Here is a 21,162-nt window from a genome sequence, read left to right on the forward strand (position 1 = left end):
CCGCTCAGGGTCAAGTCGAAACCAGCGGCACAGCAGGCTAATTCGCGTGTGCGTAGTCCATCGCCGATCGGGAGGCATCTCGACTCCAAGTTGCCCGACATTGAAGACGGCGACAGCTTTAGGGAGCTGACCAAGAAGCTGTCGGTCTATATCGCAGCTGTGGTTCGATTGCCATATACCTTTGAGCAGCTACGGACGACTGCGGCTGGGGAGGCATTGATTGTGCTGGTTCAGCACCTGAGCACCACTTGCAAAAATCCTGCAATAGTGAATTCACTGCTGTGAGTGGGCTCTTCAGCAGGTGGCCTGCAAGAGCGTTTTGGTTCACTAACTGGGTTTCTTTAGCGCTCTCAAGTGGCATTATGGTGTCTCCACCGAAGACAAGGGTATTGCCGAGGCTCGAGCAAACGCCTGCGAGATTGTGGCTTGGAGGTTTTTGACCCATCTGTCTGAACGAGAGGCAGTGGAATACTGCCTTTATGAGATTCCAGACCTCGGCGATGTGGATGGCGATGGCGAGGCCGAAAATGGTGCCGACGACGAGGAGAGCGGCCACCGCCACATTGACGAGAATACGGCTCTCCTGCCACATGGATGGTCAGGACATGGGGGTTTCATCGGCTCCGGACGCATCATCCCCGAGCGTCCGGCCAGCCGTAAAAGGTACCAACTTCTTCAGTCACTATCCAGCCTCACAATGAGCGTCAAGCAAGACGACGACGATGAAGAGGAGCATGACCCCACGGCACCCTTCAAAACCCTGAATGGACTCGAGATCGCCGCTGTTGCCGACGCCAAACGGTTCCTCAGTCAGACCGTTGTTCAGAAGATCATAACTGGTATCTGGGAGGGAGATATCGTCTTCTGGGAGGACCTCACGATCCACTCGATCAAGCGGCCCAAGTTCTACAAACCGCACACCGCAGACCCCTTTTCCAGGCTGAGGGTGCCCAAGTACCTCAAATCGTTCGAGGTGCTCTTCTTTCTGTCCTTCTTGTGCCTGTACTACGCCGTCTTGAACAACCGTGACGACGTCTCGCACATCACAACCCTGGAGGTGGTCCTCTACGTCTGGTTTGCCGCTTTTTTCTACGACGAGCTGAGCGAATGGATAGACGCCGGCTCCATATTTTATGCCACCGACGTCTGGAATCTCTTTGACATGATAATGCTGCTCATCGGTGTCGCATTCGCCTCGCTCAGGATCGTGGGCCTGTATCGTGGAGACCAGCACCTGACGGAAACCGCTTTTGACATACTCTCCCTCGAAGCTCTGTTCATGGTGCCACGCATCTGTTCGGTGTTGAGTCTCAGCCCCTACTGGGGAACCTTGATCCCTTGCCTCAAGGAGATGGGCAAGGACTTTGTCAAATTCATGGTTCTCGTCGTGATCGTCTACCTCGGCTTCCTCACCACCTTCTCACAGCTGGCACGTCACCGCTTCGGGCTGGCCAACATGACCATGTTCCTGACCAAGATATTCTTCGGCAGCAGCTACGTCGGGTTTGACATTATGCGTGATATCGATCCCGTCTTTGGACCACCTCTGATGCTCACATTCATCACGCTGAGCTCCATCCTGCTGATGGGCTCCCTGACAGGTATGCTAAGCAACAGCTTCTCGCGCGTCATCAGCCACGCCCGCGAGGAGTACCTCTACGTCTACTCGGTATACGTCCTCGAGGCGTCCACCAGCAACCGCCTCACGCACTTTTACCCGCCCTTCAACCTCATAGCTCTGGTAATATTTCGTCCACTGCGCCTCTTCCTGCCGTCGGACCACAAGTTCCGCGCCGCCCGCATCGCGCTCCTCAAGGCGACCCACTGGCCAATCGTCGGGGTTATTCAGCTCTACGAACTCATCCGCGGCAAGTTCAGGCCGGCCGACAAGTTCAGAGGCCCGGTCCCGGACTCGTTGAGTGCGGGGGCCTCGCCGAGGAAGACGCAGAAGCGACCGGCCCTGCAGGGTCGGCGCTCGGGCAGTTCGCTCAACGACCCGTCCCCGTGGCAGCGCCAGCCGGCTAGAACAGCCAGCGGCGCCGACTATTCCAACATGCAGCAGACTCTCCAGTCGGCATCCCAGCGTCGGGTCGATATGGTCGAGGACACCGGTATGGAGGGCCCTACGGACGTCGAGGTCCGAATCCGCGAGCTCTCGGACAAGATTGACAAGCTCACCGATCTGGTTCTTGCCATGCAGAACCAACAAGCCCTGCAGACCCAACAGACGGCTCAGGTCTCTGTGTGACCGATCTTGATGTCTTGTCGAGTGCTATGCGGATGGTGCTGTTTTCTTTGCAACTCGTGACCAGGCGGCCTGTAGTCTGAAAAAAAGAAAAAAAAAAAAAAGGGCCTTTCATTTGAAAAAATTCATGTTTGATGATGTTTTGGGGTGATATCCACAGCCGGAGTTTGAGTGAAGCAAATCGATATGGGATTGATTGCGAGGTCTGTCGGTGACTAGGAGCTCCAGGTCCATTTATTCAGACTTTCCATTTGATGAATATATTTACAGTGTGAACACCCCTTCCCTCCAGAAACAATCCCCGATAGAACCCGAAACCATATTCTGTGATGACGCAGGCCAGCCCTTGTGTGCAGAGGGACCGTTTGGGGTATTTTGCCTTAACCTTCCGAGATGACCAAAAATCAGAAAAGAAAAAAAAGAAGAAAAAAACGAAAACGAAAGAATGAGGGGGAACCGTCGTCAATCCACGTCAAACGAAAGATAGAGTTATATAGTACATGTGAGCCTTCTGCGCTGGTCATTGGCGACCACGGCCAGTGACGGTAAATTCAAGAAAGAAAGAAAGAAAGAAAGAAAAACTCGCTGAAATCGTCGAATCCCCTAACATACCCATGGAAATCGCTGCAATCACAGACGTCCGGATACAATCTCCTTTTGGAAGATCTTGATGCCCCAGACATCATAAAAATGAACCCCATCGATCGTCTCCAGCTTGACCTTGGGCCTGCCGTTGTCGTCATCGTCGTCGTCTTCGTCACTGTCTTCGTCGCTGCAGCTGTCGCTCTTGCCGTCCCACGGGTCTACAGAAAGATGCGGGAACACGTCATCGTTGTGGCTATGAAAGACGTGGGCCGGCTCTTTACCCTTGCCCTTGGACTTCTTGCCCTTCTTGGACTCGTGAGTGATGCGCACGAGCTTCTCCAGCTGGTCTTCGTCGTCAATCGATAGCCACTCGAGCTTCATCTCTGGATGGTGCGAGAGGTTGTCGAGGAAGAACTTTTTCGTCTCACGCATCACCCACACGCATGTATCTTCGTTCCGGAGCCTGATGATGAGCAGCGCGATCAGATTGACCAAGCCACCCATGTTTTGCATGAACGTATGCTGGATAAGAGTCAGCTTCAATAAACACCCAAGGGTAGGTATGTATGTGTGTGTGTGCTATCAAAAAAAATAGAAAGAAAAAAAAAATTACTCACAATTGCACGAATGTTCATGCTGACCGCCAGCTCCTCCAGAAGCTTGCCCTTGCGGCAAATCAGCTTCATTGTCTGCTCGTCGATATCCCAATCCTGACTATCCATGTTCTTAATCATCAGCCTCTTCAGCGTTGGCAGATGCTTCCGCAGCACTAGCTTCCGGATCTGCTCAATGGTCGTCACTGTCTTCGCTGCAAAGCTCTCGGGCTTGTACTTGTGGTCCCGTTCTAGGATGAAGAATTCATGCAGCTCTTCCAGTTGGGAGACAAAGTTGAGCAGCGCCGGCGATACGTTGTCGGTGAATATCTTGCGCAGAGGCAGTGGCCGTGACTTGTTCTCCTTAGCAAACAAAGCCCAGATGGATTGTTGCGGTCCTACGTTGAGCAGCGTGATCTTTCTCAGTACGTGTATGTCAATTGCCTTGGAAATGACCGAGGCCTTGACGGGAATCAGGTAGATGCTGAGCTGCTGCAACCTCAAACCCCTGGTTGAACGAATGTATTCGCTAATGCACCTGTCTTGGTCCTCGGGGGCCACCAGCTTGCCCAACGCCTTTTTCAAAGTCTCTTCGTGTTCTCCGGGAGTTGTCGCCTTTTCTGCTTCCACTGGGATGTCCACTTCTGCGTCGGGCTCTTTCGCGTTACCCCCTGCTTCACTCGTCGAAGCAGTTGTACTCTTGGATGCCTGCTGGCTGGATGAGTCCACCGGTGTATCGGTGCCCGAGCCCGTCAGGGCAATCGGAGTCTCTTGGCCGTCAAGATTCAACTGGCCTTCGGGCTCCTCAATGTTTATGTCCTCAGGCCGCGTTTCCTTGGTGGCGGTCACACTGCTTTTGAATGGCTCCGAGTCATCTGTGGAGCTTCCTGGTCCTCCCAAAGCCGGTGCTGACGCCGATGCCGACTCCTCAGTTGTGGGCGTAGCCGCGCCCAAGCTAGACTCGACTGCTGGGTGTCCTTCGTCTTTGGGTTCCGTCGATACCTCGGCCACATACTTCCTAGCCGCTGCTCCGATGAGATCAACAATTTCTTGCTGAGCCGCAGTCAGCTCCGCCCGTTGTCCCGACGATCTGTTGATGTTGTTGTGCAGCCTGGTCGATGCAAGTTTCAAAGAATTGACAAAAGCCTCGGCAGGGGTCAGGCTCGCTTCTGCAACAGCTTCATGGCTGTTTTCTCCTTCGCTTCCAGTGGCCTTGGACGACGCTCGCTTCAGCGATTTCCGAGCCAGATAGGGCTCTACATCAAATATCCTGCCTAGAACGGCCTCCTGGCTCTTGCGCTCCTCCGCTGCCCTGAACGCTCGTGCAGGTATGCTGAGGCTGCTGTCAGCATAGTGGGCAGGTGGTGGAGGCTGCGAATGTCCCGGCATGACCTGAAACTCATCCTCCTGGTCCGAATCGTCAAGCTCAGAGTCTGCAGAGGGTTTGCGTGCTTGCGCTGCGAGGTGATCCGAGAATGACAATTTGAGCTTGGTTAATGTCGAAGATGAATTGCGAATGCAGGTCCTGATCTCTGAAACGGCCTCGAGAGTGTCCATGTCCAGAACGGCCAGACTCCGTAGCTTTTTGAATCCTGAAAATGTGGGGGGTTCCTTGGCGAGGGACTGCTTCTTTGCCTTGGACCTAAGAGAAAGAGGCTTATGCGACTGCGGCACGGACGCAGTAACGACCTGCATTGGCACCGAGTTCATGTAATACGGCGGTTGCGGCGGTGGAGGTGGCGGGCCACCACCAAATATTGATACCTGCGGAGGCAACGATTGTAAACCCATTCCGTCCATGCCCAGGTGGCCATACGTCGGTGGTGAGCCCGATATCTGAGAGGACGAAAGAGGAAGCGGCGGCGGAATGTCGTAAAGTGAAGGGCCGAGTTGTAGACGGATATGAACATCCTTCAGTGTGGGAATCGAGTGGAGAGTTTTGTACACTGGGCGGCTGAGTTCAACTCGTATGTTCCATCTGTGCGCTCTGGATGTTAGCAGAGTTGGACGCCAGGCGCAAGCGGTCTCTGCAACTTACGTAAAGGCCTCGAGTGATGTGGCCTTGCGTAGGGTTAACTGCAATAGGGTGTTCATAAACTTTCCGCAGCTCACGCTGTACAAGTATGGCTTGTATGCAGTTTCTGCCTTATCGCCGGCGCTGAGAGTATCTAGAGACAAGTCGCGGAGGTGTTTGCCGTAGTCGTAGTCGCTCGTTACGAATGTGTCAAGGCCGCCGGCGAGGCCGTCGATGGGGGAGTCGTATGCGGGGTCATCTTCGTCCGGAAAGACGATGTGGAAGTTCCGGTAGAGCTGTGCAGCGGCCAACTCGCGAAAGTGTTTTGAGACGAGCGACAAACAGATGAGGTCGCTCTGACAGCACTGTGAAATATAAAAAGTCAGTTAGCAAGGCATGAGGCTTCGGTAGAGGTAGGTCGACGGGCATAGTAAAGCGGTCGCACGCATACCTGTGCAACAATGTCCTTCTGCACTTCCTGGGGTAGGTCGAGAAACGAAAGGCGCCTTTCTGTCGCCTGTGATGCGACACGCGGCGGGTTGGCTTCCATGTCGGGCGGTTGCTCGACAAGACTCGATTGCGTATATTCAGAGTTGGACATTGAACAGACAGACAGACTGGCGGCGAGGCTTGTCGGGTCTGAGGCTGAAGTGACGAGCGGACGCGAAGGAATTGGCGGTCGATCGGGGCGCGGAGCCGCTCGTCGTTCGTCGTCGCCGTCGCCGCCACGGAATCTCAAGGAAAAGCAACAGGCACTTTGCTTTTAAATCGATTCCTACAATGCGGCTGCGGATGCGGATGTAGGGCAGTGGAGGTCTCTCTCGTTCGGTTCGATAGTAGTGCGGCTCGAAAGTTACGGTTCGAGGTCGCTAAATTGAATCAAAGTCAGGGCTGACAACTTGTTGAGTCTGAGCCAGCCGTCCTTGCTGCATTCCTTGTGGCGGCACAATGCATTGGTCGGGGGTTCCATGAGCAATGGAGCGGCGGCAACTGACACGCGCTCGCTGCTGTGGGAGATCATTTGGGGATTTCCACAGGGGACCGCGGGACTTGCTCCCAGCGGTGGGGGGCTCTTGGGCGCTTACATGGCCCCCACAACCTTGCTGCAACATGGCGCTATGCAACTTGTGGAAAGACAGCACAGGCCAGCATGGATCGCCAAGAATAGAGCCAGCACTTGTCCACCACCTATTTTGGACTAGCCTTGGCTCAGGGATCTGATGTTTGCGTTGATCTACAGGCCCTCGTTGCTCAGGACAAACAATCGAATTGAACTTCAGCGGACGGGCCTTTTGAACGCCTCATCAATGCAGTCTCGCACCCATGCCATTGGTTTCCTCTGTCCGTAGTTGGTGATTTGCTCGAATCTTCCAGTCATATGTGCCTAGGTAAGGTAGGTAGGTAGGCTTTTTTTTTTTTTTTTTTTTTTTTTTGCAATTTCTAGGAGTTGAGCATTTCGTCTTGGCATAAACCATCTCATGTTTATAAAACGAGCGGCACTGCTCCCTGGACCCTGGAAGCGCTTACCCAGGGTATCTTTTGCATTTTGAAATAACTCGGCCATATATTTCCTGAATCTCGCCGATGCTCTTCTCAGGAAAATACCCGGTCTTCAACGGGCACTGGAGGGAACAGCCTGAAGTCCACAGCTGCTCCAGTCTGCATTGCAAGTTTGAAACTTGTCTAAATGGGCAAACAGCAGCCGCGCTTATCGCGTTAGATGGGAACGCTAATGTGTTCTTCCAGTTCAACACTTGCTTGTTTGCCATTTTTTCAAGCTCTGCCATTTTTTCTTTTTTTTCAAGGCGTTTATAATGACTCGGGTTTCCATGTGTCGATCCCAGGCTGATAAATTTTTCCTCCCATTAAGTGGGTTTGTAAAGGTGGAAATAAGCAGCGAGGGTCGATTTAGCTGCATACGTTGGTATTTTGTTCAGTTTAATAACATAATTCAACGGAACGCAGGTTTTCATTTTACAAGTATAAAGGACGTATGATCCCAGGTACTAAAGGAACCACATTTTCACCTTTCGAAAAGCAGCTGTCGAAGTACCGAGGGGTCACTACCCCGAGTAATGATGAAAATAATTTATTTACTCATTTATTTTCCGCATTTAGGCTTTTCAGACATTTTTTCTGGAAAAAGCACGTTGCTAACAATGCCTTCATTTTGAGGGAAGACGTTTTGTTCGCAAAGGAGTCGAAGAACCGCGCCTGAGAAATGACATTCGTTTTACGCAAAAGAAAAACTTTCAGACATTTTTTTTCATGTAAACGATACAGTTTATTTCTTTTTATACAAGACAAACACTGAAAAGAAAACAGCAAATATGTGACTATTTGGTAATTTACGTGCTAGTTATAGGTCTGTAGTGGGATGTGCTTGTGAACATGAAATTGCTCGCTTGATGTAGTGAATATCACGTCATTCTTGTATTGAAACTGTTGATATGGTGAAAGTCAATGGCTCTAATGGTGCTTCTCTTCATGGAAATAACAAGTTTCGCGAATATCATAACGCCACAATTATCTTGCTCGTACTTACATTCCTTCGAGGCAAGAAGCGCCTTCCCAAAGGGCGGCAAAGGAGCCTAAATAAAACAGCACACCTGCTTTACGAGAAAAAAAAAGCGTGATAAATGCTTGTATTTGCTATCATATAAGATTATAAAGTAAGGGAAATAATAAATATTGACATTACGATATTGTTACGCGCCGGCTGCAGCCAGTACGTGACATCATATTTTCACATCTGCGGTGCGACCGTCAAGCGAACAACGCTCCCATGGTGTAGTGGATTTATCACGTCGTTCTTATACTTATAGTTACCAGCTATAAATATGGTGACATGCGAAGGTCGTGGGTTCGAACCCCACTGGGAGCAAATCTTTTTGATTTTTGATCTTTTTTGGTTATGACTTCGAAAACTTTAGCTAACTATTTGGGGTATTGTCCCAAGTTAAAAACAGAGAAAATAGACACATGTTGAACTTGATTAACCATTAGCGTTGTATTTACTAGACTCAGGCAGGACAACTACTTTTCCAATCTCCTTAAATATTTAATAAAATAATGCTTGCCCGTGTTTGTGAAAATTGCCTTTTTTAGATGTTTGTAAATGACGAATTGAGTCGTCGAGTGAGGCGATACCTAAGCGATATCTCCTTTGTGGGCTCCCGACCCCGTTGTCAACCACATGCAGCCTCTTTCCTGGCCCAAAGGTCAGTCTCCCATTTGGGCCCTTTTGGTTCACGCTATTCCCCGAATGCCCATTCGTGTTCGACTTTGCTGCGGCTTTTGGCTCTCTCAGCCATCAACAGCGGACTTATTTCACAGGAGGCAACACGACTGTTTTCTCTTCTGTAAGCTTGTATTTGATATTCAGCCATCCCCACTGATAGTGAGTGATCTAGGGTAATGAAATTTATCCATGTCAATCAGATTTAGACTTTTACTATTACAATGAGCGCAGATCCCGGAAATTCAAGCCATGTTCGCAACGGCATTGCCGATTCATGGCCTATGACTACTGTAGTTACCCATCGGGGTCAACCGTATGCGTACAGCCACAGGCTGGGTTGCCTATTGTTAGACAGCAATGAGTCAAAACAAGCATATTAAAACTGGGAGTGCCAGAGGTGCAAATGCCAACCTGCTAATAAACTACGTCAGTACCACAATATTTGTTCGCAAATCTGACTAGCGAAAGGGACGCATCGATTTCCATCGTGACAGATCCTAAGAAATACTAAATGTCTCTTTGGGCAGCTTTGCACAGATGAACTGACCGATTCGGACTTGCGTATAAAAGAGGATTTCAGGGGACTCATGACTTAGGTATAGCCCTTTTGTCCTTCGATGATCTCAGGGTTCAGTATGCAAAACGGCTGTTGTCTGCTGGCCGCAGTTCCACATAAGTGAGGGAAACGCATCTCTTTTGACGGCGCTCTTTGGGAATATGAAGCTGTAAGTACTTTGGGCGCATATAGTCGTGCTTTGCCTCAATCGGAGAGTTATATGGTCCCAGACACCTACAGAGATGCATAGGCAATAATGACTACCCGGGATGCATACAAAGATTACGGGCTTGATTCGTAAAAAAAAAAAAAAAAAAAAAAAAGAAACAACGATATCTCGATAGCCTTTCCTATTTTATCGCCGGCCAGGCCTTTTTTTCAGCAAAGCTCTGTTTATATTATGCCCATCTGGGCTCTTTAAACACCATGGTTCTGACACAGTATAGAGTATCGATTTCGCGATACTGTCTCGTATTGCTCAAAGACCTAGTCTCACGATTTACAAGTCCACATAGTTCCCTGTATAACCATATTACTCACCAAATAAAAACAAATCAAGTTTTCCACCATTATTGCCCTTTTAGAAACGGTCATTGCCGCTACCCCTGTTGACCTACATATTGATCAAAAGGGCTCGGTCTAGGATTGCCGTCCGGGCCCCTCTTCCGGAACCGATGTCTCAACAGCCCTCGCCATCTGGATACACACCCCCCGGGTCCCAAAGAGCCACATCAAATAGTGACACACGCTTTGGAACATTGCCCAAGGAAGGCAAGAGTGAGGAGGAAGTATATGATAGTTGCTATAAAGGGCTGCGTAGAGTTTACCGGGCAACACAAGAGGTGTGCCCAAGAATGCACGGCTACGGCGAAGCTCATTGCTCGCCAACGAAACCTGCCCCCCCTTGACTAGCCCGACAGCAGAGACGGCAGCGGCCATTGCTTGATCCAAGTTCAGTCACCGCCGCAGGTGCACGCAGATATGATGGGCTTGAATCGTGGATAGCTTTCTAAAAATACCCATGTAGATCATTACCTGGATTTGTACTCACGGCCAGGCCGACGAACAAATCGTGGCAATTTATAGTTATCTAGGTAGCTAGTCTGCTTTTGCCATGAATTTTTCATCATGAGCACCAGGGTCTTGAATGTTTTTCCAAGGTATATAGGGTATGTTGGCATATGTACCGTCCTGATCTTTTGTGAAACACTCTTCTTCACTCCAAGCAATATAACATGTTCACTCGTTGAAATCACTTTTCCTCAAACAACCCAGATCACGTTTTGACTTTTTAAGATCGATCCTAAAAAAAAAAAAAAAAAAAAAAAAAAAAAAAACAACGACAATAATAGTAATAATGAAGAATTTCACAATACTCGCCGTTTTCGCCATGGTCAGCGCCGCAGCCGCAAAACCCGTCGACCCCATCATCGACCACGACGGCTCTTCTGGACCTATCTCCCATCATGGACTTGCTCGAACCCGACAAGGCAAGTTCTCTGGATCCGGGACAGAAAAGCCCAGCGGAGGCTCGTATGTTGAGCGGCGGTCACCTGGAAGCTTCTTCTCTTCCCTGAAAGGCACGCCCAAAGCAGCCTCGCAACCTGCGAAGCAGGCCCCACTCCCAAAAAAGATGCCCGAAGATATAGATACACGCGATCCAGATGCTTTCATGAAATGGTGCGTACCCGAGTGCAAAAGTCACGTCACCGCCGTGGTTAGTCTTGAGGTCGTGATCAACGAAGAGACAAGCCGACGTATCGACAATGAATGCCAAACCAAATGCCGTAATAAATTAGCCGAATTCGCTCTCTCTGCTGGGGACGCTACGAACGCCGCCACTGAGAAAGCCCTTCTTGAGCAAGCCGATAGGCAACGCCATGCATAACTCACTCGGCAAGCGGCTCTTGGGTGGCGGCCTGGGGGTTGGCGATCTAAGTGGAAGCCTTTGTGTAGTGCGTACTTGTAAATATATACCTCAATAAAGCGTCTTTGTGTGCAGACACTTTTGTTGGGATTTCTGGCTGGCATTTTGTCCTTTTTGGTCAGTTGAACATCTTCGTAGCGAACAAACCGAAATATACGTTGGTATCCCATTTGTTCATTCTATTATATATCGTAGATGAAGATATATTCCATTGGGACTAAGTCGTATACTGTCCGAACGAGGTGACATCTTAACCCGGGAGATTATATATAATGGCCAGATTTGACTGTCGATACCCTTGGCTAAATAAATACCACTCGGATACCTCTGCTTGATAAGCAACACAATCTGGCAATTTCCAGCTTGTTAACCGTTGCCCTGTCCCACATTCCATTGAAGTCTATCCTGGCGAGCTGTTGATGCCTAGCATCTTTCAATACTGCCTTGAAACCTCAATGTCAGGTAGAGAGATAGACTGCTACATAGCCAATCAGGTCGAATTGTGTTGTCATTACGGTTAGCGATTACTTCTTGTTTATACCATCGACACTAGGCAAGGCCGGCACCTGTATACTAGTACGGTACTCCAACCCCAAATAAGCGTCGCTGACAACAATCAGGTCCAGTTTCCTCCCTTCTCTGCCAGCAATACTCTGGGGATCCGGATCAGGGAGCCTGATGACGGCTTTTGCAGTAAGCCTCGTCCCCATACCTATTGCCGAAGACCCTGTTCCCTTACCACCTGCTCCCTTATCACCTGAGCTCTGGCCCCCTGACCAACCCACGCGCTTGACGGCGACGACATCATCGGTTGCAATGTCGCCGACGAGAACCAACCAGCCCTCAGTCTGTGGCTTGGGATACTTTGGCGCATATACTCTTGCTTCACGGTCCACCAAAGGATTGGCTCGCCGCAGAACCACAGAGAAAGATGCAGCCGTGATATCCTCGACTTTAACGGCAAGGTCTGGAAGCATTGATACAGCCTTCCGAAACCTATTCTGTTGGCTAGCCGGAACGCCCAGATCCTTGAAAATACTATCTAGTTGTTTGTTTGGCAAGCTTGCCAGCTTTCCCAGCGTCATGTTCGCCTTGTTGCCCTTGGTGGCAAGCGATTCAGGTTCAAGCCCTGGCAGGATCGCCAAGGGGGAATCGGTAGGCCAACGAGCCGACTTGATGCACTGAAGTAGCTTGATCATCTCGAGGCAACTTGAAAGGTGTCCAAGCTCCGTCAAAACGTCGACTGAGGCCTGGATAATTCGGATTGCTTGATCGAGAACGCTGGTTTGATCGCCGACGTAATCCGTGATTGGGAGAGGGATTCGTGACATGTGCGCCTGCAGCAAAAGAAAAGCCTTTACATGCGGGTCCCACATTGGCAAGCCTCCAAACAGATCGGTAGGAATGGGCAGTGCCTTGGAGAGCTCGATATTTATGAGGTCTTCGTTGTGTCTGACAGGCAGCTCGTCATACTCAACAGCTCGGCACATCCACGAGAGGACGTCGGCAAATGTAGCACCAGGTTTCGCATACTTGACGAGGCTCCGGATGGTCTTGTGGGAGAGGTAATAGTAACTCATGATCTTCCCGAGCGGTGTAGGATCGACGTCGCCGTTGGGGTAGACCTCGACACACTTGGAGGCGGCAAGCTCGTCGAGGGAGCTATCGATCATAGAGATGATATAGTCATTGGCAGCCTGTTGTGCTGCTATGCTAGTTTGTTCCTCGGCTGGTATCTCCAGGCCGTAATAGGATGGATTCTTGTGCAGTCGGCGGAAGAAAAAGGTCCAGGTAAGATAGTCGAGTGCATCTTGCTTCGTGATTATGGTTTCGGCAGAGATTTCGGCGCACAAGTGATTGTCCAAAACGGTGTGCAGGGAACTCTCGACAGGGAATCCAGTGTGCAGGAAGTGCTTATAAAAGTCCTTCTTGGAGTCCTGAGTGAAGATTCGGGCCACACCGGAATTATCGAACTGCGGTCGGCCGGCTCGTCCGAGCATCTGGAGCACGTCGGTCAAGTCCATGTCCTTATAGCCTTCGATCTTGGCGTCGTAAAATTGCGTGCCCTTGACGACGACGAGGTGCGCCGGAAGATTGACGCCCCATGCCAGCGTGCTGGTGGCCACGAGAATCTGTATCTTGTTGTTAAGGAACAGCTCCTCGGCTAGCTGTCTATCTGACTCCACAAGACCCGCGTGGTGCAGCCCAATGCCGAAGCTGATGGCCTCCTTCAGGGCGTCATCCTTGATGCGCGCCAGGTTCAGCTGCAAGTCGTCCTCATCCATGTTGAGAAAGCGCCTCGGGTTGTCTTCCATGCCGCACATATTGATGAGATCCTTCGCGGTGAGTCGCGTCTGACGACGAGACGGCACAAAGACGATGACAGGCTTGGTCGGGCTGTGGTTTTTGACCGCAAGAAACGTGGGCCGATTCATGGACTGCATTAGAGGACAGAACCCTCGAACCTCGGGGAAGCCGTCAATATAGAGCTCCAGTGGCACTGGCCGCACCGAATGCCTGAAGTTGAAGAGTCCTTCTTTGACTCCCAGCCAGTTGCCAAGGTCTGTCGCGTTTGCACAGGCTGTCGACATTCCAAGCAGGCGGACCGAGTTTTTGGTTGACGCAGCAATGTAATTCATACGCGAGACAATGATTTCGAGAATGGGGCCACGGTCACCAGCCAGCAGATGGATCTCGTCGATGATTACCAAGCTGACTTGGCGGACGTAGCCTCTTGTCTGCCAGCTACGTGAGATTCCGTCCCACTTCTCGGGAGTTGTGATGATTACGTCTGCATCTTTGATGGTCCGCGTATCTGGAGTGTTGTCACCCGTCAACTCGACGAGTTTGAGACCCATCGGCCGGGCTAGACGAGCACCCCAGTCCTTGACTCGCTCGCGGACGAGAGCCTTCATGGGTGCGATATAGACTACCTTGGAGCCGGGGCGTTCCCGAAAGGCCCACCACATGGCCAATTCAGCAGCTACTGTCTTGCCGCTGCCGGTCGGTGACCCCAGGAGGACGTTTGCCGGGGTGTGGTATAGGGTGTGGAATATCTGCGTCTGCATCGGGTTGAAATACTGGAAGCGCTGAGCATAGACGTGCTCCAAAATTGGATTCTTCAGAGCAGTGATGGGAAGCGGCTGAAGGTTGAGTAGATCCGTGTAGACGCTCTCGGTGTCGGGTCTAATGAGGTGCTGAAACGACACCGGAGTTACCGTCTCAGCACCGAGCCACCTGTCGGAAACCGCGCGGACGTAAATTTGGGTGGGAAGAGGGTCGGACAACGGTATGGTAAAGTTTAACTCATGATCGTCGTACAGCTTCCTACGGCTGAGGATGAAGAACTCGTGGTGATAGATCTCGGAAGTTTCCGAGTTTTCAACCCAAATATAAAAAGACTCGGAAGTGCCGTGAAGTCGATCGTTCCACCGGAAGTCGGGCGTGATGAAGAGACGGATACGTAGGACATCTCGATTCAGAGGTGCAATTTCGGCCTCGACGCTCACTGTCGGAAAGTTGCTGATCATGTTGGCCAACTTGGTTCCCGCGCCATGGTTGTGAACCAAGCCGCCTATCTCTGCCGGCTCCATGTCTCTCATGGCCTCAACACTGAGCGAGTCCTTGGAATCGAGCTGGTTCAGGACAGGCTTTGGCAGCTCGAACTGGTGAAGAGGGTGTTGGAAAGGCCAGACCCGTTTCTCGATGGACTTTGCCAGGGTGAGGAGTACCAGACACTGGTGGCCCCAGCGGCGGTTGAGGGCGATCATGAAGATGGCCCTGCAAATCCTTCCGGCTTGCTGAGCTACGTAGTTTAGATCGTTGCCAAGGGCAAAATCTTCCGGCTGAACCTTGGAAATGTAGGCCTGTAGAAGAATGTTGGTCTTGGCTTGAGGGGTGTCGATACCTCCTGCCACGTCGCAAGGCACAGCCGCCCGGTTGTCTTTCATCCTCGTCAACTCCTTCGCCTCGCTGTCTCTAGACTGGATATTGTCAAACTCTCCACTCATAGCAATCATCTTGAGCACGTCGGCCTCGGTGGCGTACGGACTCATCATGGTGTTGAAGACTTGGATGCTAGTGTGGAGAATGTAATACTGGCTGGCAATGCGACCAATATCCTTGCTTCGTAGTTCTTCGGTAGTCTCATTGAAAATCACCATCTGGCACTTCTGCAAAGTCCTGGCAGCTTGTATGGCGAGTTGTCTTCTTCTCTGTACAAGCTCCGGGTCTTCTTCAAACTCAGCCCAGCTGATGCCATACGCCATTGGATTCTTTCTCATTCGCACGTAGAGGTAGGAATAACCAATCCATTGGACCGCCTCTGGGATCGAAGTGACGGTTCCCAGAGCAATCTCGGCGTTGAGGTTATCGACCAGCTTGGACGAAAAGCGGGATTCGATCGGTAGCTGGTCTGTCACGGCTGTGAGATAATGAGGAAGCTTGTCGGCTGTTGTGCAAATCATTCCGATACCGGTGTCCTCAAACTGAGGCCGACCAGCACGTCCAAAGATCTGCAAGACGTCCAAGATTCCGAGATCAACGAACTTGCCCTCCTGCGCGCTGTATACTTGGGTTCCTTTGATGACAACTGCTGCCGCCGGCAAGTTTACACCCCATGCAAGCGTGGCCGTACAGCAAAGAACTTTGAGGACACCCTCCGCAAAGAGTCTCTCCATGAGGTTGCGGTCCGATCGCGTCATACCGGCATGGTGGATTCCCATTCCTTTTGGGACCAGATCTCGAAGCTCTCTAGCCTTGCAGGTCTTCATATCGCGTATGGCGGCATCGTACTTGGGGTGCATGCTCGGATCAAACAGTTCGAGACAAGCTTGGTCGACGGCCCTTTCGTGTAGCATCTTGGCGGTTTGCAGCGTATCTCTTCTGGAGTGCACAAACACCATGACCTGGTGGTCCTTTTCTAGCATTTCCCTTACTTTGTCGAATGCAACTTGGTCAAGGTTTTCCCTGGATTGCTTTGTTCCAGCCTTTCCTTTGACCCCAATAAAATGCTGCTCCAAAGGAACTGGGCGGAAGGACGCGTCAAAATAAAAGAGGCCCTGCATACGGTTGACTTTTAGGAAGTCGGCAACGTCGATAAAGTTGGGAAGGGTAGCACTCAGTCCAACAATGCGGATGAGAGACTGTGTGCTTTCCACTTGCCTTTCCGTCCTGGCCACCAAGGACTCTAGGACGGCGCCTCGCTCGTCGTGAAGCATATGTACCTCATCAATAATCAGTAGCCTGACCTTTTGAACAAGTTCTGTATCCCCTGTCCCCTTTCTCGTTACGACATCCCATTTCTCAGGGGTTGTAACGATTATTTGTGTTTGCACAATCTCGGTCTTGGTGAGGTGCATATCACCAGTGTACTCCCGACAGCGGATTCCAAGCCAGGCGAGTCGTTTGCCAAGCTTCTCAGTAATCTCGGCGGCCAAAGCCTTCATGGGTGCCACATATACAATCTTGAAGTCCTCCGTGTGGACGGCAAAGTCCGTTGCGGTAGAATTTTCGAGAGGGTTCGGTGTAACATATTGGCCGATTGCATGCAATATTGTGAGCATGGCAGCGTCGGTTTTGCCCTACACCTGGTTAGTAAACGAGATCGAGATGGTCTAGCATCGGGACACTTACCGCTCCTGTGGGAGCGCAAACAAGCATGTTTTCATTTGTCTTGTAGGCGATTGGATATACAAGACTTTGCATGCGATTGAGTGTTTGGTAACCCTTGAAAGTTCGCCTGCATAGACCGTCGAGGTCTGATATTTTGACCAAAGTCTGTCCCGGCCAAAGGCCTCCGGGCTTGCCTGCTGGGACAAAGTACTCCTCATACTTGGGAAACTCCAACCTCTGACTTCCAACAGGTAGAGCAAACCGCTTTCCTGCGTGGCTCAAGGAGTTGCCGGCACTAAAGGCTCTATACACATGTGGGTATTGGGGCTCTTTCGATACGCCTGTTGCTAGAGCCGCGTTTTTGTGTTTGAAGTCTTGCTGGCGTAAAGCATCCTCTCTTTGTGATTTGTTGAGCAGCCGGGTGCCGCCGGGCCCTACGAAGGCTGCGTCTCCTGATCCTAAGGCGGCAGCGGCACCGGAGACCTCCTTGCGGTGGGATATAAGATCTATAACAAAATCCAAGTCATCAAACCCAATCAAGTCTGTCAATGATGACTGCAGCTCTTCTTCGGATCTGCTCGAGTCCAGAAACGTCAAGATCTGGTCTTGTAGGTGACTTGAAAAGAGCCCGCCTTTCCTAGAGGCAACCTCATCGCACTTTGTCATCAGCCACCTAAGACCATACGGTGTGTCTGGGAGCCCATCGCCGTTTGGGAAGTCATCTAAATAATCGTTGTCGTCAAAGTCGATCTCATTAAGTTCCTCGTCGGAGATGAAATCCCAAACATCATGGCCATCCATGCCAGAGCTCATTGGAGAGGAAAAGTTGTCCTGGTCATCCTCGTCATCACCATTCGCCAAGACGCTGGTATTTTGCGCGAAGTTATCCGGCAGACCCAGGGCCGCAATAGCAGCTTTCATGGTGTCGACCTGGTCCCGCCATTGCGTAATTTTATCGCTGATGTGGTCCGGCATCCTGGTGGGAAACAATTTGTTATAGCGTGACAGTCACACCCAACACATGCCACAACTGTAGCTGGAGGTGTTTGGATTGGCTTGTTGGGGTTTTCAATGACAGTGGAGGCCGAGTATGAAAAGGAACCAACGTCAAGAAGCCAGGCGTTTTATGGGGGTAAAGGGCTCTAGGTTTGATTGATGTTCGATGAATCAACTCGAGTCACTCTGTAGCTTCGGTTGAATATCCTTGGAAGTCTCCACCTTGATGACGATTTTGGATATAGCTGCCTGGAATATGATGGATGCCAACTCCAGACTTCTATCACCAAAATTCGATTATGAAGTTGCTGCTTCAACTCGGTCTGCAAGCAAATTGGTCTCCAAAGGGAGCCGCGTTCAAGACCCTCCAATTTTCCCGGGCATCATACAGCTTCAACGCCGACCCCGCCATAATAGGGTGGAGTCAATTCTAAACGGCCGCGGCAGGGGCGGCGCGCTTCCCCAACCGCCTTTGGAAGCCCAGTATCCGCCCCCCACCACCACTGTAACGATTACGGCCAGTGAATCCATGTGACGCCAACCTCGAAAAGGCGATCGCGTTACGGACTTCTGCTCACACCCGATTATCTAGTGAACCCCTTTTGCATCCCCATTCTTCAGCCTGCGACGTCCTTTGAATCCCCAGCCCGTTTCGACTCACAACCAACTTCGCTCCTCGAAAACCTAAAGCCGCGAACTTTATTCACCACTCCTAAACCCCTAGCTTGAACGACACCACCCCGCCAAACGTCCGTTGACCGACTCTCCCACATCGATACCGGCACCATGAAGTTGCACTACATCGGAGTACGTTAATTTGCATTGGTCGGAAACCTAGACACAAGATACAGGCAACGCTTTTAAATCTGGTTGCAAGTGGGTAGAAGAGACTGCCTACAGTACCCGAGACTAACAAGGCTGTCTTCATATAGATCTTTCGCAATGACAGCAAGCCAGCACACGAGATTGTCGCCGAGAAAGAGCTGAGCGCATATTCACGCTTCACCCGCTCCAAGTACGTAAAAGTCGGCGCTACGTAGTTGGATTGGGCATCGAGAGTTGCAAAACCAGACACTGACATGGATATACGCGCGCTAGCTATGCCGAATTTATGACATTTACTTCCAAGACCGTCGCCGAGCGGACCAAGGCGAGTGCGACTATACCAGGACTAGAGCCTCGAACGAATGCTGATAGTCTCGTCTTTACAGCCCGGACAACGACAAGATGTAGAGGAGAATGGTAATGGCCCAAGGAGCTCTCAGCCCTGGCATCTAGCAACACTATGACCTCGCAACGGACAGCTGACGTCAGAGATAGAGTACACATTCCACGCATACGGACGTACGGAAGGGATCTGCGGCATCATCATTTCAGACCACGCCTACCCGGCCCTCGTGGCGCATCAGCTACTTTCCAAAGTGGTTGACGAGTTCTTGGCCAAGCACCCGCGCTCCGCCTGGGCGACCGGCACCCCGAGCCTACCCTTTCCTGAGCTCAAGGAGTACATCAACACGTATCAGGACCCGCACGCTGCCGACAGTATTCTCAAGATCCAAAAGGAGCTCGACGAGACCAAGATTGTGCTGCACAAGACCATCGAGTCGGTGCTTCAGCGTGGAGAGAAGATTGACGACCTTGTTGCCAAGAGTGACGGGTTGAGTGCTCAGAGCAAAATGTTTTACAGTTAGTTGTTTCCCCAATTTTATGTGACTAAAACGCGGCGGCTGACATGTTTTCCTTTCACCCTATAGCGCAAGCAAAGAAGCAGAACTCGTGCTGCATTGTCATGTGAAGGGTTACGGGTGCCAGCAATTGTTTAGCTTAATGAAGAGACGTGCGTCGGCACGTAGTCGAACATGTCCTTGCATTCTTTTCGCAGCGTTTTCGTCTCAAGGTGGCTCAATCGATCTTCTTTTTGATCTATGACAATCTATCCCTTTATCGTTCGTGCAAGCATAGAACCGATGCACTATTTTATCATCGCAATTAGTCTGATGCATCGACGAATATCCTTATGTCTGTATGCTAGTCAGCGATAATATTGCACGATAGTCTACAGGGCCGCGAGCATTTCGCGAGTATTCTCGGACGACAAAAACGCAATTTGTCTGTCGGGCCCAAAAATGACCTTGCCTTGCTTGCAAACCCAAACCCAAACAGCACCACCACCAGCCGCCCCCCCCCNNCAAGAAAAAAGCCAACGGGCAAATTGCAGGATTCCAGGCACAGGCACCATGCGACTACCGCATCTGGTTGGGGGGAGAAGATGAGCAAGGTTGAAAGTCAGGTAAAAATAGAGGACTGGGCTTTCTGGGCAGGTTAAACTCGGCCGCATTTCATCTCGAGGTGCCGGGCCATCGTTTGCCAAAGGCCATTCACCATCTTCCTTGGCATTCCGTTGTTGCAGAATTGAATGATGAGCCAAACAGTGCTATGCAAATCCCCCACCATTTGTCCTTTTTGCACCCATCTTGAAGATTGTATCCAAATATAGAAAAGACAGGGTTGACGACTGTCCTCAATATAGCAACCCCCGAGTTTGTGCCTAACCTTAGCTCGTCCAAGGCGGAATTCCACCTTTTTACCGGGCTTCCCTTGTCTGGTTTTCACCACCTCATCCGAACACGCAATATCAAGGGATGTAGTAAGTCCACTGCGTATCGTAGTCTTTGTGGATGTTATCGTCTGAGGGTAAATAGTTAGCTCTAGTGCAGTCATCCCACCTAGGCCAATGACCTAGTTGAAGCCCGATCCCATACGTCAGACCCGACTTGGAAAACAGATCGTCAGACACCGGGGTTGGAGTGTAAAAAAAAACTCTCCGATCAACCAGGTAGCTGGGAATATTTGACTATCGCCAGCCCGTCCAGCTGGACTGTTTATTAAAATATGTACTATGCGGCCAGTCCTTCGAACCCAAGACTTGGCTATGACAGCATTATTTAATTTTTACGAAAAAAAGGTGGGGAAGAAAGACCGGTCGTTCCAAACAAAAGGCCGCTTCCCTGAGCGACGTGATGAGACAAAAAAAAAAAAAAAAAAAAAAAGAACATAAAACGAATGCACGCAACGCGTGTTCATCGCCACCCTGTAAGCAGCCCAGGCGGGTTGAACGAGAAAATCAGCAAGAACCTCAAGGCCAGCCGTGGTTGAAAGAATGTTTTTTGTGCCATTAGTCCCCAAGCGCCCGTGATAAGCCCCAGCAAGCAGCAAGTGAAAAAGCAACGCCAGGAAGATCGCCCCCGCTCCACAAAAAGAAAAGACAAAAGAAATTTGTATCGGACAAACCAGAACGAGACCAGGTATCCAAAAGGGGTATAGTAGAAGAGTTGCCGAGGGCGAGGGAGTGAAAGAAGTAAGAAGATTATCCGCCCTATTGGGCAGGATTA

General features: G+C 50.7%; 5 protein-coding genes across 5 annotated transcripts; 3 read left to right on the forward strand and 2 right to left on the reverse strand.

Annotated features, from left to right (window-relative positions):
• On the forward strand, nt 1–2,248 carry PpBr36_02948 (uncharacterized protein; the record flags this gene model as incomplete). The annotated part of the gene is made up of 2 exons (XM_029890125.1): nt 1–281; nt 346–2,248. Coding segments are annotated over 2 exons (2,184 nt in total), but the record flags the coding sequence as incomplete, so codon positions are not given.
• Nucleotides 2,249–2,875: 627 nt separating this feature from the next.
• On the reverse strand, nt 2,876–6,197 carry PpBr36_02949 (uncharacterized protein; the record flags this gene model as incomplete). Its single annotated transcript, XM_029890126.1, has 4 exons — nt 2,876–3,352; nt 3,448–5,410; nt 5,462–5,802; nt 5,889–6,197. Coding segments are annotated over 4 exons (3,090 nt in total), but the record flags the coding sequence as incomplete, so codon positions are not given.
• Nucleotides 6,198–10,591: 4,394 nt separating this feature from the next.
• On the forward strand, nt 10,592–11,122 carry PpBr36_02950 (uncharacterized protein; the record flags this gene model as incomplete). The annotated part of the gene is made up of 1 exon (XM_029890127.1): nt 10,592–11,122. One exon carries the CDS (start codon nt 10,592–10,594, stop codon nt 11,120–11,122), a length of 531 nt encoding a protein of 176 aa, XP_029754069.1.
• Nucleotides 11,123–11,685: 563 nt separating this feature from the next.
• On the reverse strand, nt 11,686–17,749 carry PpBr36_02951 (uncharacterized protein; the record flags this gene model as incomplete). Its single annotated transcript, XM_029890128.1, has 2 exons — nt 11,686–16,743; nt 16,796–17,749. 2 exons carry the CDS (start codon nt 17,747–17,749, stop codon nt 11,686–11,688), a joined length of 6,012 nt encoding a protein of 2,003 aa, XP_029754070.1.
• Nucleotides 17,750–18,556: 807 nt separating this feature from the next.
• On the forward strand, nt 18,557–19,565 carry PpBr36_02952 (uncharacterized protein; the record flags this gene model as incomplete). Its single annotated transcript, XM_029890129.1, has 5 exons — nt 18,557–18,577; nt 18,703–18,785; nt 18,869–18,924; nt 19,091–19,456; nt 19,525–19,565. 5 exons carry the CDS (start codon nt 18,557–18,559, stop codon nt 19,563–19,565), a joined length of 567 nt encoding a protein of 188 aa, XP_029754067.1.
• Between the last annotated feature and the right edge of the window lie 1,597 nt (nt 19,566–21,162).

Source organism: Pyricularia pennisetigena, chromosome 3 (genome assembly GCF_004337985.1).
Source record: "Pyricularia pennisetigena strain Br36 chromosome 3, whole genome shotgun sequence".
NCBI lineage: Eukaryota > Fungi > Ascomycota > Sordariomycetes > Magnaporthales > Pyriculariaceae > Pyricularia > Pyricularia pennisetigena.